Here is a 14,156-nt window from a genome sequence, read left to right on the forward strand (position 1 = left end):
TCTCGGGAATGCGTCTACCATTTACCTCCAAACCACTACTTGTCCATCCATTGGCGAAAACCCTAAATCGCTTCAGAACAACCCAGTCTCCAAATATGTCGGATCAGATAAAGATCCTGTTGCAACAAGGTGTCCTGGAAATTCCAGACCAACAGGATCTGGGCCCCAGTTTCTTCTCAACAATGTTCTTGACAAGGAAGAACGATGGGACTCACAGACCTATTTTCAACCTAAAGCGCTTGAACCAGTACATACTACCAAAGCCTTTCAAATTGATTTCACAATTTCTAATACCACCCACAGTTCCTGCAGAAAAACGATTGGATGGTAAAGCTGGACCTTTCATCAGCCTACTTTCATCTGCCCATTGCCAAGACCCACCGAAAATTTCTCAGATTAATTTACGGTCAACAGATACTCCAAATGACCTGTCTACCCTTTGGCCTTTCATGCGCCCCGAAAAATTTTGCGGCGTTAACCAACTGGATCGCACAGTATCTTCGGAACCAAGGCATGCGTGTAATTGTCTACTTAGACGATTTTCTTATAGTAAGTCAGTCACGGCTGTTACTCAAAGATCAGGTGAGAGCTGCTATAAAAATTCTAGAACAGCTGGGGTGGACGATAAACTACGAAAAATCAGTAACGATACCTACACAAGTGTATCTGGGACTACGGTGGGATACGAACATCAACCTGAAATGCTTACCGGAGAAAAAAGCTGCGAGGATAATCGCGACAAAAATAATGCGCAAAGGAGCAATGACACTGAAGGAAGCACAAGTGATAATGGGTACCCTAAACTTTGCAAATTTTGTCATAACCAGGGGCAGACTGCACTCCAGACAGCTTCAGCTATATGCACGGAGTTTGTCGAAAATATCTGCTCCGACCCAATTGATCATCCCAGCACTAGTACAAGAAGAGCTAACATGGTGGATAAAGACGTTAACAGACTGCAAGGTATCCAGCGATCTACATCCAAGGGCAGTACAACACTTCTTGACCACAGATGCTGCGGATTACGGTTGGGGAGCACAAATGGACGATCTAATGGTGTCAGGCAGGTGGACTTCCAATCAAAGGATTTGGCACTGCAATTGCAAAGAAATGTTCGCGATTATAGCAGCAGTAAAACATTTCAGATTCCAACTACACGGAAGTCACCTGATTTTACAATCCGACAACCGTACAGTCGTCTCATACATACGAAAAGAAGGCGGCACACGATCGACAGCATTGCTCAACTTGACATACCAACTCCTGAGTATTGTAGACAAAGGGGAAATGACCTTGACAGCGGAGTATCTTCCAGGCAAGTTCAACGATGTTGCGGACAGGCTGTCGCGAGGGAAACAACCAGCCGAATGGCATCTTCAACAGCCAGCTTTGGAAAAAGTTTTTCGTCAGTTCGGAGTGCCGTACATCGACCTGTTTGCCACCAAACAATCTCGAGTTGTAGACAGATATGTCACAAAAGATTGTCGGGACCACTCTGCATTATTCCACAACGCTTTCAGGCGCCCATGGAACTATCAGTTGGCGTGGGTCTTCCCACCACCGAACCTGATACCACGGGTACTAAATCATTTAAATACCTCCCAAGGAGTATTTCTTGTCGTAGCCCCAATGTGGACGAAAGCGTTTTGGCTGCCGGATCTTCGTCGACGAGCATTGAGCAGACCCATGAAAATCACCAACTTATCTCAAGTGCTTATAGATCAGAGCACCGGCCTCCCTCCACCGAGAGTACAAGACATGAAATTGTATGTTTGGAGAATTGGGGGTGGGGCGACATAACAAGTAACTGGTCAGCCGAAGAACTAAGCCTATTGAGATCTAGTTGGAGAGATTCAACATTAAAAACTTACAAACCAGCTTGGAATAGATGGGTTAGGTTTTGTGAGAATAATAATATAAACTTTAAACATCCCGATGCAGTAAATCTAACTAGGTTTTTAGCTTATTTGTGGCTTGAGGAGAGATTAGCATATCAAACTATTTTGTTGCATAAATCTGTAGTATTAACATTTGGAAGAACATTAAACAACGAAAATTTAAATTCTAATTTTTTAGTTAAACATATGCTAAAGGCTATCTCTCTTCAAAACCCAAGAACAGAAAAACCCCCCATTTGGGATCCTAGCGATCTGGTTTGCTGGTTACAGGATAACCCGCCAACAAATGTAACGCTATTTGAAGCCTCACGTAGATTAGCTTGTATATTACTGCTAGCCTCGGGACGGCGTGTCCATGACTTAACCTTGTTAAAAGTATCCCCTGACCACTTTACTGACGATATCGATAACATAACCTTGTACCCATCATTTGGATCCAAAACAGATACTGCTTCATACAAACAGTCTGGTTGGCGTTTATCAAAACATAATAACCCCAATGTGTGTCCTATATTTTGGCTTAGGAAGGTTATCGAACTAGGTTCAGAGAGACGTACAATAGAATGCAATAATTCTCTATTTATCAAAATTAGAGGCTCTATGGGATCAGCTTCGCGAACGGTTATAGGTAACTGGGTTAAAACAATATTCAAAGATGCAGGTATATGCGCCTCTCCGGGCAGTGTGCGTTCAGCTGTCGCCTCTCTAAATTGGTATGAAAATCTCCCCGTAGAAAATATTCTTAGCCGTGGTAACTGGCGTAGTGAAAATACTTTTGCAAAATACTACCGTAAAGAAATTATTGGTAGGCCTCAATCATGCGCAAATCTTTCAAGTAATTTTCAACCAGTCTAAAGTATGATTGTTATGATGATTACTGGTGTATATTATTATTAATATTATAGAATATATAGTGTTAAGTTGGCATTTTATAAGTATGTAATAGTTAAATTTTGTTCTATTATTATGATGTTATTTATATAAATATTGGAACATATCGGATTATATGTCAGACTTATAATTTATCTTGATTATACTATAGCATATGTTATTACGTTATCACATAGCGTCATTTGCTGTCACCAGGAGTTATAAACACGTCTCTCACAGATGCTGTGCATCGTCACATGCCGATAATAGTGCAAGTTTTACATAACAATAAAACTTGTATTATTGAGCAGAGACGATACAGCATCCAATTTAGGTCTCCTGGTGAGAGACTGCTATGAGGCTTGGTGGTCGTTGGTCGACACACCTCCTAAGACAGCAAATAATTAGTACCGGAAGTCGCTAAACGGAAACGGAAGTTCTTAAACGGAACCGGAAGTCGCTAAACAAAACCGGAAGTTCTTACTATTGGTAGATTAGAAGGGAAGTACTACGGGCGCACTCTCACAGATGCTGTGCATCGTCTCTGCTCAATAATACAAGTTTTATTGTTATGTAAAACTTGCACTATTTAAAACATTTCAGGTACCACATAGCGATACGTCTCCTATCTGGTCAATGTATAGGAGACTGAATTTAACGTTTTTGCATAGATTATACATTAATATTATTTACTTCTTATACTTATAGTGTATATACTTACAATACCATGAAAAATAATCAATATACTGGTAATGATTCTGAACTATGCAGTCTCATTTTTAGAAGAAGTGTGAACGCCTTGTTTTTAATATAGGCAAATATTTTTGATCACTACTTTGTTTAGTCTTACAATTCTATAGAATTAGTCATAACATAGAGTAACCTATCTATGGCAATCTGAATCACACTGAGTACGTTATAATAATTATCCTCGATAATGGAGTTGTATCTATTACTGGGTTTCAATATATTGAAATGATTTCTGAACATTACATAGGTGCACCTGTTTTTATAAACAAAATTTAACAACTTAACTCTTTATTTCTAAAAATACCATTTCCGTACTATCCATACTTTAGTAACTTTCTTTTAATTATAAAATAGCTAGAAAGAATAGGTCAAAACAGTAGAACAGCAAAAAGGTACAACATTTTTATGAATATATTGTACTAGTATGTTTATCTAAGGAATATTAGGAGATAAAAGAAATCATTCAACTAGACTCATTTCTAGTTTATTTACAATAAGTTTAAATCTATTATGCTGGTAAATATGTAACTAACAAATAACACAATATTAGATAAAGTTTGCCCAAATTCGAATCATAATAGTCTTTGGCCGATGTCGTCGTCGTAATTAAATAATCATGATAATATTTTTTTATATATTTGCATTAAAGATGATATTTTGTTGGTAATTTTTCTTCTAGTGGTGGATGAGCAGCCAGGTACTCCAAAGCACGTGCAATAGCAGGAGGTATGGGCGGTGGAGTCGGCAGAATGTCGCTCTAGAATAAGAAATAACTTATATACTTTGTAACATAAAAAAGTACCTACTTTTAATTTGAAATAAAATTGTTTCTTACAATATATAATACAAGAGTCATTATATCAACCTGAAATTTTGTCCTTACACTACGGACGAAACGGCTCCGATTAAAACTAATACAGTAATAGGATCATATTATTTTGTCCTGGTTTATACATCTACTATTATCGCCATTTTTATCATTTAATTATTTTTATTACACTCGTATTAAATGTAGTGTCCATGAAAAAAGTCTCTATAGGAAATTGTAATTTGGAATCAATAGATCATATGATCATTAAAACATTAGAAGAATATTGATAAGCAGAAAATTATGGATAGGTACTAAAACTTACATTAGGTTGGTATCCATTTTCATCAGCGACGTACTGTACATTTACTGGTGTGCCATCAGGAGCCACATACTGATATGAGCCTTGGGAAACCTGTAAAATAACGTTCATAGATATTCATTTCAGTTTATTATTGTTTATACACGTGGGTATATATCTATGTTTATTTTGTACGGTGTGCCTGTATACATAGTTCACTTTTAAACTGTGTAGCCACCGGAATCGAAAGCTACAGGAATGCTTTTTAATTTTAGACGACATAAAAAGGTAAAGTTTCTCTATTCGATTTTATGTCTCGCCATGCCATAAATTTAAGTAACCTATTATTCAAAATATCAAATTCATACAGTTCATCAAGTTCCTACAGTACTGATATCTCCTACACTTCATGCTGTATTAGATTGTAGGAAATTACTCATTTTGTTGGGATGATTTTTTGAAAACATTTTATGACGTCTCTGGTAACATCTTCCACAACACATACACAACCTTGATTTCGCACACAATACAAAAATATTTGTATTCCTTAGTCATACTATTTGTATTGGTATGTAATATTATTTTATCTGTGATATTAGTCTGTATGTTTTACATTGTATTACAAGGTTCTTACTTTGGATATTATGGATGGCGCTGTATGATGTAGGAACATAGGGTTATTAACAATTAAGTGTAGAAGATTATTTACCTATTTATATTTACATCTATTTAGTATGTCACTCCATACTCTATGAAGGTGTTTATAGTATTAATAACAGCTAACATAAATATTTTAAGTACAACCGACCTTTGCTTATTGCCAAAGGCTATACAGCTGGTGCATGCTAAACATAATGAGCATTAAGTATATATCGGATATGGATAGTACCTAATAGAAGCGCGTATGTATTACCAGAAGATTATATTCTACATGCAATTATCTTTTAGTATCTATGGGACCAACACAAGACTGAATAAAAGCGGCATTTTGAAAATATATTTTGTAATATATGATTAAAAGTCTGTTTTTTTTTAAATAGCTGTGCTCGCGGTTTCACCCGCGTGAAAATTATAGCCTATATATTATTCTGATGTATAAACTACATTACTGTAAAATTTCATCAAAATCCGTCATCAATCATTAAATTTTGCGTGAAAGAGGAACAAACAATGTTAATAGGTATGCCAAATCGGTTGAAAGTTTTGGTATAGTAAAGCTTGTATGTATACAAAAATATTAGTTTTTATTTTAGTCGAAAATACCTATTAATTTTGATTTTATAGGCATTTAAACTTACGATAAATTTCGAGTCCCGCTAACAGTCACGTGACATGTGACGTCATTTTACAACGCTCCGCTCCGCTTAGTAGCGAGTCGCTCGCTGGCCGGTAGGCAGTGGCTGAGTTTGTGGACTATTTTATTTGTTTTCATCCGCGCATTACGTTAATATTCTATTAATGAAATGGACGAAGGAATTGAAAAAGGGCAATCGGATGACCTGCCTAAAATAGATGCACTAATGGTTGCCCATTATTTATCAACAAATAGTGATTTCGTTGCCGCCGAAATGCGAGGAATAAAAATGCAAAGGTTAACTTTTCTTGCTATTTAGAAAATAATTTATCTGTTTTAAAGCGTTTTGGTAAAAAAATACCCAACTGATGTAATACTTAAAAGGTTTGGTACTTCTGCCTATTTGAGTTGCAATACTTGCAATAAAGTATTGCAACTTAAATAGGCAGAAGTACCAAACCTTTTAAGTATTTACATATACATTATAGACAACAAATGTGTGTTAGAGTTTTATAGGTACATACGTACATATGTGAATATAGGTACCTCTTTTAGTAAATTTAACTAAACACATATATTGATTTATTGCAAATGTATTGGGTTGAACAGATGTCCTAAACCTTTTTTAATTTTGATTTATCTTATTAATAGGCCGTTTTATTTATTTTTATTTGTAACTTATTCCAGGTCGGCAAGAGACAGCTTTGGTGATGATGTTATCGGTTACATACAAGTCAAATGTAGAATCACGCGCGTACATCGCGTACGTACCACACGTTATCGTTGCAGTTTAGAATGTAATGAAAAGGACCAAGAAGTTTCAAACGTAACTTGCGAACATTGTACTGCCAACAGAGGCTGTAAACGTACTATAGCATTTTAATGTGGCTACATCGTCGAAGAGAGGACTGAACGACTGTTATCAAATTTGTTGGATTTTTTTGTGGCTATAATAAAAATAACTATTACTTTGGTGGTTGTATTTGTACATTTCGGCACAACACATGATTTTCTAGTGTTTGGTTTGGTTATTTTTGAAGGTATTTATAATTTCTAATGAAACGTAAGACGACTCCGTGCTGAGAGCGCGAGCGGACAGAGCGAGTGTTGTACTATGACGTCACACCGTCACACGAGTCCGCATCGTACGTTTACTTCTATAAATCAGAAACTAATTGACGTATTGAAGTAATTCTTTCACTAATATTTTTTATTTTTGACAGAGAATATGGAGAGCTATTATTCAAAATTAGTTAACATTCTTCATTACAAACTTTCGTGTTTATAATATTATTAAGAGCATAATATAGCATTAGCAAAATTAAAATTACATAGTATTAAATATACAAAAGTAATAAGATAACCGCTATAACACCAGGGGGAAAACTTAAACTTAAACTGAACTAACATGAAATGCGAAAGGTACTTACAAGAGCATCAATATTGTCGACATTCTTCAAAGTTCCAACAGCAGAAGCTGAAATACCGTTTCCCGTTTCATACCTAAAATGGAATAATAGTTTAGTAATAAAATAATACATATCGTAATATTTATCTATAGGAACAATGGTTCGGTGGGTTGCAATTTACGATTGAAGTAATTTCAAACTTTTTTCACGGTTGTTTAAAATTGTACACGTTATGCAAACGATATATTTTACATGATAAGAGCTCGCAATATCTCGACACTGTTACAAACGATCTGGTCTCGGGTCAACTGGAGATGGCGGTGAATGTAATGAATTATTACGAGCAATATGTCCACCCGCTTTCATTATCGTCACCACTATTACTGGAAACACTTTCGACAAAACACACTCACTATGTCACTTCGACTTTTTGAAGCAGATCAAGTCTTACAATTACTATTAAGTATAGCTATTACTGGATTCAATGTGTTAGACACCTTCAAGGCGCCTTCCTATTTAAATTTTGATAAATGAATCCTTTCACAATTCTAGGGAAAAATGGAATTCCGTAGATAATATTTTTATTTTATGAAATCTAACCGCTAATATGTATATATGCTATACTGTGTGCGCTGTAGCATAACAATTACTAATTTTAAATTTAACAATTGCTACATTTAAATGAATACAGTTATTAATATATTACGAATGTGGTCGGTACAGCTTAAATACTAAGTCATAAATCGCGCCAACTTTTAAGAGGGAATCGAAACATTAATGAAACTGTCACCCACACCATGCTATAGCGTACATGGTATAGTCGTATTAAGTGTTCAGATATGACAAACTTGTTTTGATTCTGTATTGTCCTTTCACTGGTTTGATATACTGCAATCGAATTATATTCAATCTATTTATATGCAATATACCCAGGTATTCCAGTGGAATTCTACCCTTAGTATAACAAACAGTAAGAGAGAGATCTTTTCGTTTACAGTAAATATGGTCCGGACCGTTTTTATCTGCTAGTCCTTTCATGTAAGATGAAATATCGATTGCCATTCTGGATGAACTATGGATTTTTTTTTATCATTATTCTCGGTCAAAAAAATAAGTAAAACAAAATAAACTCTTTAAATACTTAAAATTGTACCAAGCCATCTGGTCTTAATAAACTAAATCGATATCTCATGAGGAAAAACGTGCCCAGTTGTCAAAGAATAATGTTTTCTGTTGATAACAACTAGTTAAAAATTGATCATTTTAGGAATGATCGAAGTTTTGGAGTAAAATCCAGCAGAAGTCTACGCTGATTTCACCGGGAATATACATGTTACATAAAGCGTATGTATTTTAATGAAACGAAACGATTTACTTATTGTATAAATAGTAGAAAGATATATAATTAGCTGCAGTAATTACGAAGATTATCCTCAATGACACTCCTCATCTTAATAATATAATGATAAAAAAGCAGTACACTTACGCATAATCATATCCATCAGGTTTTACATCAATGTCGGATCTTAATACTGGTGCGTCCACATCGCTGCCGGAACTTTTAACAGGAGATGGTACTGGAGAATGTGTCACTCTAGGAGGCTGTATCGGTGGGTATGCAGCCGCCACGATACAAATGCACGTTGTTAAGACCTGTATAAAAAAATTATATAAAAAAACTATAAAAATAATATATATTTTTTTTACAATCTATAACATTATTATAAATGCTAAAATCTGAAATAGAGTTAGGAAACAATGTCCTACGCTCCTTACGCTTTTTGTGAAAATGTATCCTTTCTAGATTTGTATACGTTTAAATGATAATACCTATGTAGTTTTGATTGTATAATGCAACTAAATAATATATTTAAGTCGGTCTCAGAAAACTTACAAAGAACTTCATTGTTGTGAAGTTGTGTCTCGTGAGTAGTATATACCGACAAGTGTGACAGACATCTAGTCTATCCTTTTTATATAAGACTTAAAAATAAAAAAAAAGTTTTTGTTTAAAGGATTCTGACATGAGAGTGACCTTGCCAAAATTTAATCACGTTTCATTGGTCAACGAGGCATTATATTCATCCTTTTAAGAATTTTCATAATCTAGACATTTCGCATAAAATATATTATATTTAGATACTCAGTTTCACTGTCAGGTTTTTTCTCAAGTTCCTTGTTATCACACTAGGCAACGCCCGCAACTTTGTCTGTCTTTATCATGTAAATCTATCTAATTCATGTCAACTTAATTAAAATCCGTTCAGACGGGATACACATTTTCGTTTTTATAATAATAATATGGATTTATATTAATCTGCCTCGTACATTCGGTCGTCATAATTTTTTTTTATTTTAACATTTTACTAGCAAAGTTTTTCTTCTGGATATGAAGACTCTAAGACACTTAGGCACCACGACATCTGGCATGCCTGACCACCGTCAGGATTGACAAGTCCGCAGGATTTGAATCAGAAGCATAATACCACAGACGTTGCAAAAAAGTTAATAAATTTCTTTACTAATTATATAGAGAAGGGTGTAGAATAGAAATAGGATGTTTATTTCAGTCATCATGTATTTTCAACATTTAATTTACTTCCAATACTATATTTTCTTTCTCTGTTTAGATTCTTAATCTATCGCGTAATTTTTGTTAATTCCATTTTAGTTCATGTCCCAAATGCGACAGTGTATTTATCTAACAATATAATTATTTATACAAAAACTGCAATAATACTGCTTATATAAACACAGTTGACATTCAGAGAACAAGTCTTTGTTATTATTAGACACTAATAATTATTTATAAAATTCTTTCTCTATCATGAGTAAGGAAAATGCCACATATTTATTACTTTATTAACTACATAGTGATTTGAAGATCATTTCAATTAAAATGTTAACACCGTTCAATGTGCATCCGTTACAAGATTCGTTAATAAGTTTCTTGAATTATTCATTTTACTTCAACTTGTTAAAATTCTTTGTTCGTGCCTGCATGTACCCATCCGGAATTCTTAAAAATAGTACCATAATTAGTAATTAATGTTTAATCTTCGTGCCACAGACAGCAAATGTTTTATAATTACCGAATCTTGGATTCCTATTAAAAGGAATCATGTATTCCTTCCTTCTTTTATTGGGGTTGATGACATTTTAAAGAACACTTCCAATTTTTTTTTTTATTAATTACGTCAATTACTTAAATATATGAGGGAAAATTATAATATACCACTGTTAAGTAACCACTTTTACTGAATGATACATCAAAATTACAATTGTCAATTCGCATAACTTTGCACATTTCTATGTACGATTATATGTAAGTATACTAGCTGTACGCGTAAAGCGCGACCCCCTTATATCCTTTTTTCGTAATAAAAAGTAACCTATGTCCTTTTTCAAGGTCTAGATTATCTGTGTGCCAAATTTCATTTAAATCAGTTTAGTAGTTTCAGACATGTCTGTCTGTCTCGTTTTCACGTCAAAATTCTGTCGAGTTACTTTGGCATTTATAATATTAGCACAGATAACTTAATGTTAGTATTGATATATTATCAGTATATTTATTTACAAAAACAATGGAGGTATATATTATAGATATCTATCTAATAGTCCAGTGCTTATTCATACTATGTAATCAGTAGCTTGATACTAATGTGCAATGTTAGGGAGTACCTTCTATAACAGGAAAAACTGGCAGATAAAACCTCTTACAGGATAAAAAGTAACGGTGGCATTTTATTCTTACTGTAGGTATCAGCTACATACATTAATGACGGATGTCTTAGACTGATGTATGGAATATTATGTAAAGTACAAAATATCGAATTTTAGGATAGGCAATTACTTTGTTTCAAAAAGCAAACTTTGTTATTGTTAGAAAAACGCTAAAGAAGTTAAAATCGAATTTAAGCAGGTGTAATAAAAATTTTAGGTTCCATATTAATGTTATGAAGCTGTTGTTATGATGATCTGTCTGATCTTGTTTTTGTTGAAATAAAAACTATGGTCATTTTTATTACTTATATTTTTTTAATGGAATCTTTAATACCGATAGTGAAAGGAATTGTATAACAACATGAAAACTAAACAATTAATCTATACTCATACATCTAATGTATTCATTATATACACTAACCGAAGAACGTAGCAAACATAACTATCACCCTGGTATTCCCCAAAGGGATTCGAATATTATATAAATGAAATAATTGCCTTGTGCATGAAACGATAATATTAAAAAAAAACATCTTATAAAGAAAGAAAGGATTTTTAAAGAATCATTTTTTTCCATAATATTTCTAACAGTTTGGCTTTTTTTTTAATATCCCTTGACAAATAACACAGCAGTCTATTCCCAAGCTAAGCAGCAGCTTGTGTTATGAACACGAGACAATGAATAGACACACTTAGATACATTTTTTGTTAATACATAAAAGAAACCCAGACCAATTATACAAATATTTGTACCGTGCGATCATCATCAACCGTCGCCTACATAGAAAACCCTTCGCTTTTATTCTCGTCATGCCTTATTGCTATTCTGGAGGATTAATATGTTGGGTACAACATTTACAGAGTACGGAGGTATCCATACTCTGTAATTTCACTGACATTTCTCACTCTCAGTTAAACATAGTTTACGGCCGACTGGTTTACGGCACAGTTTAAGGGAATACCTCTATCTCACCACGCTGGCAGTATAAGTGAGACAGAAGTACCCCTGTATTAAGAGAACTAGTAAGTAATAGGGTTAAGTTAACTAAAAGAGGTGTTGCAGTTTTCCTCTATACATCAGACTCCAACCTCCACATAGTGATATAACAATTACTTGATAGAACAATTAGAGTTGGGTTTCATTAAGAGAGAAATTCAAAGAGGCAAATATTCTCATCGTTGCTTCTCAATTTATATATTCAAATATCCTATATGTTCATAAAAATCTTGACTTCTTTCCAAAAAACAGCAATATTCATAATATTAATACTAGATATAAAGACAAACTTGCTATCCCCAAATATCGTTTAGAAAAAGTCAATAGGTCTTTTATGGGAATAGGTATAAAAATTTACAATAAGATACCAAAGGATATATTGGAATTACCCTTAAATAAATTCAAAACATCTGTTAAATCATATTTACTGAGCAAGGCCTATTACTCACTAAACGATTACTTGAATGACGAGCGTGCATGGCAATAGTTTTCATATTCGGGATTTTCATTTAATGTTAGATATAGACACCTATATAAATACCTATGCATTGTAAATAAACTGGCTTTTAAAAAAAAAGTAATTCAATTGAGTTTCTTGCCAGTTCTTCTCAATTGGATCTATATACCGAACTGGACGGTAGGGAAAAAAAAATATAATGTAAAAACTTGACGTTCATAAGCGGCTAAAATGTCCTACATGAATCAATGATTTTTTAATTTAAATTTGAATTTGTTTATTGTAATTGTTTTGAATTAAGACGGGATTATGGTAAATATAAAATATACCATAGCCACCTTCTACAATACTAACGACTTATACTTTAAAACTATATTTGGTAACCTAATATACGCTAGTATGTACTTAGTCACTGCCAACATCATAGTAATATATAACAGTTAAATATTATTACAAACAATCACTTTTTATTTTTCTGCATTTATAATTTTTATTCACCATGACATTACACATAATAAGCGACGCTCTCTGCTCTCGTGATGTACATCAATACTCGTAATGTCCAATTACTTGACATTAACTGGCTCACCTTTCACTCGGTATGTTTGAATTCAACGTCGCAGAGGACGAGCCTAAAGCCTACCGCTATTTATCTTAATTTAATTAATTAAATGATATAATTGACAAACAAAATGTCAGGCAAGCAACCTTAGGAGCCTAATTCATCATGAGCCCATGAAAGATTTGTTAACCTCTTGAATATTATAATCGAAATATTTCTTAATTCCATTTGTGTTGTACGAGGATCCAACTCACAACCGCTAGAAACTAAGGTTAATGTTAAGACACTATAGTACTGGATCAGCGAAATCCTAACCCAATACATTATGGTGGTTTCCGAGACAATATATACGAATCTATTATAATAATACTGATTGGACAACACTAATTATAATACTTTCCAGCCATTTTCCTGTAATTTTAACGCTCAAAAACTTTAAGATATCCTCGACCTTCACGATGTCTGAAAAACATGCCGATAATAACCGACGTACCAATCGTAAACATCACACACAAAACCGCAGGCATCTACGAAACTAGTTTCATCTAAATGTCAACAGCTATTATTACCACCTCTACAAGAGGTCACCGGGGTCAAACGATGTACTCTGTGTAGTCACAAATAACGCAATACTTTTAAATATATATTATAAAATTCCAATATATAATATCTATACATTTACAAATCAATTTGTTAACTAATTAACGGTGAACTATTGAAGAGTCTGCAAGATTTTCTTTAAAGAGGATAAACAGGCATCCTTTCGTAAAAAAATATAATTCTACCAGCATTATGCGTGGTTTTTATATACAACATATTTTATTGTAGATACTGTATGCAATCCACAAACATTTGGAGGTCCACATCCTGACAGAAATACTGTCAAATGATCCCTTATCCCTAAAAGATAAAACCACTGCTTTAATTAATTAGATGGTGACAAAGAGATGGGCTCTTTGTCTTCTAGATAATATATAACGAATGAACGTTCAACTTGCATAATTTTCCAAATAAATTGAAATATGTTAGGAACTTAGTTAGACCTGACTTCATGCTCGTTTTATCATCCTCCACTGGTGCCCTGCCA

The 14,156-nt window shown here is 33.8% G+C and overlaps 2 protein-coding genes across 2 annotated transcripts; one reads left to right on the plus strand and one right to left on the minus strand.

Moving 5' to 3' along the window:
- Positions 1–4,006: 4,006 nt before the first annotated feature.
- Positions 4,007–9,264, minus strand: LOC131853175 (larval cuticle protein LCP-17-like). Its single transcript, XM_059204006.1, has 5 exons — positions 9,225–9,264; positions 8,817–8,983; positions 7,352–7,424; positions 4,652–4,741; positions 4,007–4,275 (listed from the first exon to the last, which is right to left on the minus strand). The coding sequence occupies exons 1-5, from the start codon at positions 9,234–9,236 to the stop codon at positions 4,162–4,164; spliced, it is 456 nt and encodes a 151-aa protein (XP_059059989.1). The 5' UTR covers positions 9,237–9,264; the 3' UTR covers positions 4,007–4,161.
- LOC131853279 (uncharacterized) lies at positions 6,076–6,846 on the plus strand. Its single transcript, XM_059204134.1, has 2 exons — positions 6,076–6,218; positions 6,609–6,846. The coding sequence occupies exons 1-2, from the start codon at positions 6,091–6,093 to the stop codon at positions 6,802–6,804; spliced, it is 324 nt and encodes a 107-aa protein (XP_059060117.1). The 5' UTR covers positions 6,076–6,090; the 3' UTR covers positions 6,805–6,846.
- Positions 9,265–14,156: the final 4,892 nt, after the last annotated feature.

The sequence above is a fragment of the Achroia grisella genome, unplaced genomic scaffold (assembly GCF_030625045.1).
Source record: "Achroia grisella isolate CSIRO2021 unplaced genomic scaffold, CSIRO_AGI_Agris_v1 utg1179, whole genome shotgun sequence".
Taxonomy (NCBI): Eukaryota; Metazoa; Arthropoda; class Insecta; order Lepidoptera; family Pyralidae; genus Achroia; species Achroia grisella.

Bases quoted from the DNA above. Each gene is read 5' to 3' on its own strand.
- LOC131853279 (XM_059204134.1), top strand. From the start codon at position 6,091: ATGGACGAAGGAATTGAAAAAGGGCAATCGGATGACCTGCCTAAAATA. The intron at 6,219-6,608 runs GTTAACTTTTCT...AACTTATTCCAG, and splicing joins CGAGGAATAAAAATGCAAAG to GTCGGCAAGAGACAGCTTTG.
- LOC131853175 (XM_059204006.1), bottom strand. The intron at 4,742-7,351 runs GTAAGTACCTTT...GTTATTTTACAG, and splicing joins TCGACAATATTGATGCTCTT to GTTTCCCAAGGCTCATATCA. The intron at 4,276-4,651 runs GTAAGTTTTAGT...TTCTTATTCTAG, and splicing joins AAAATGGATACCAACCTAAT to AGCGACATTCTGCCGACTCC.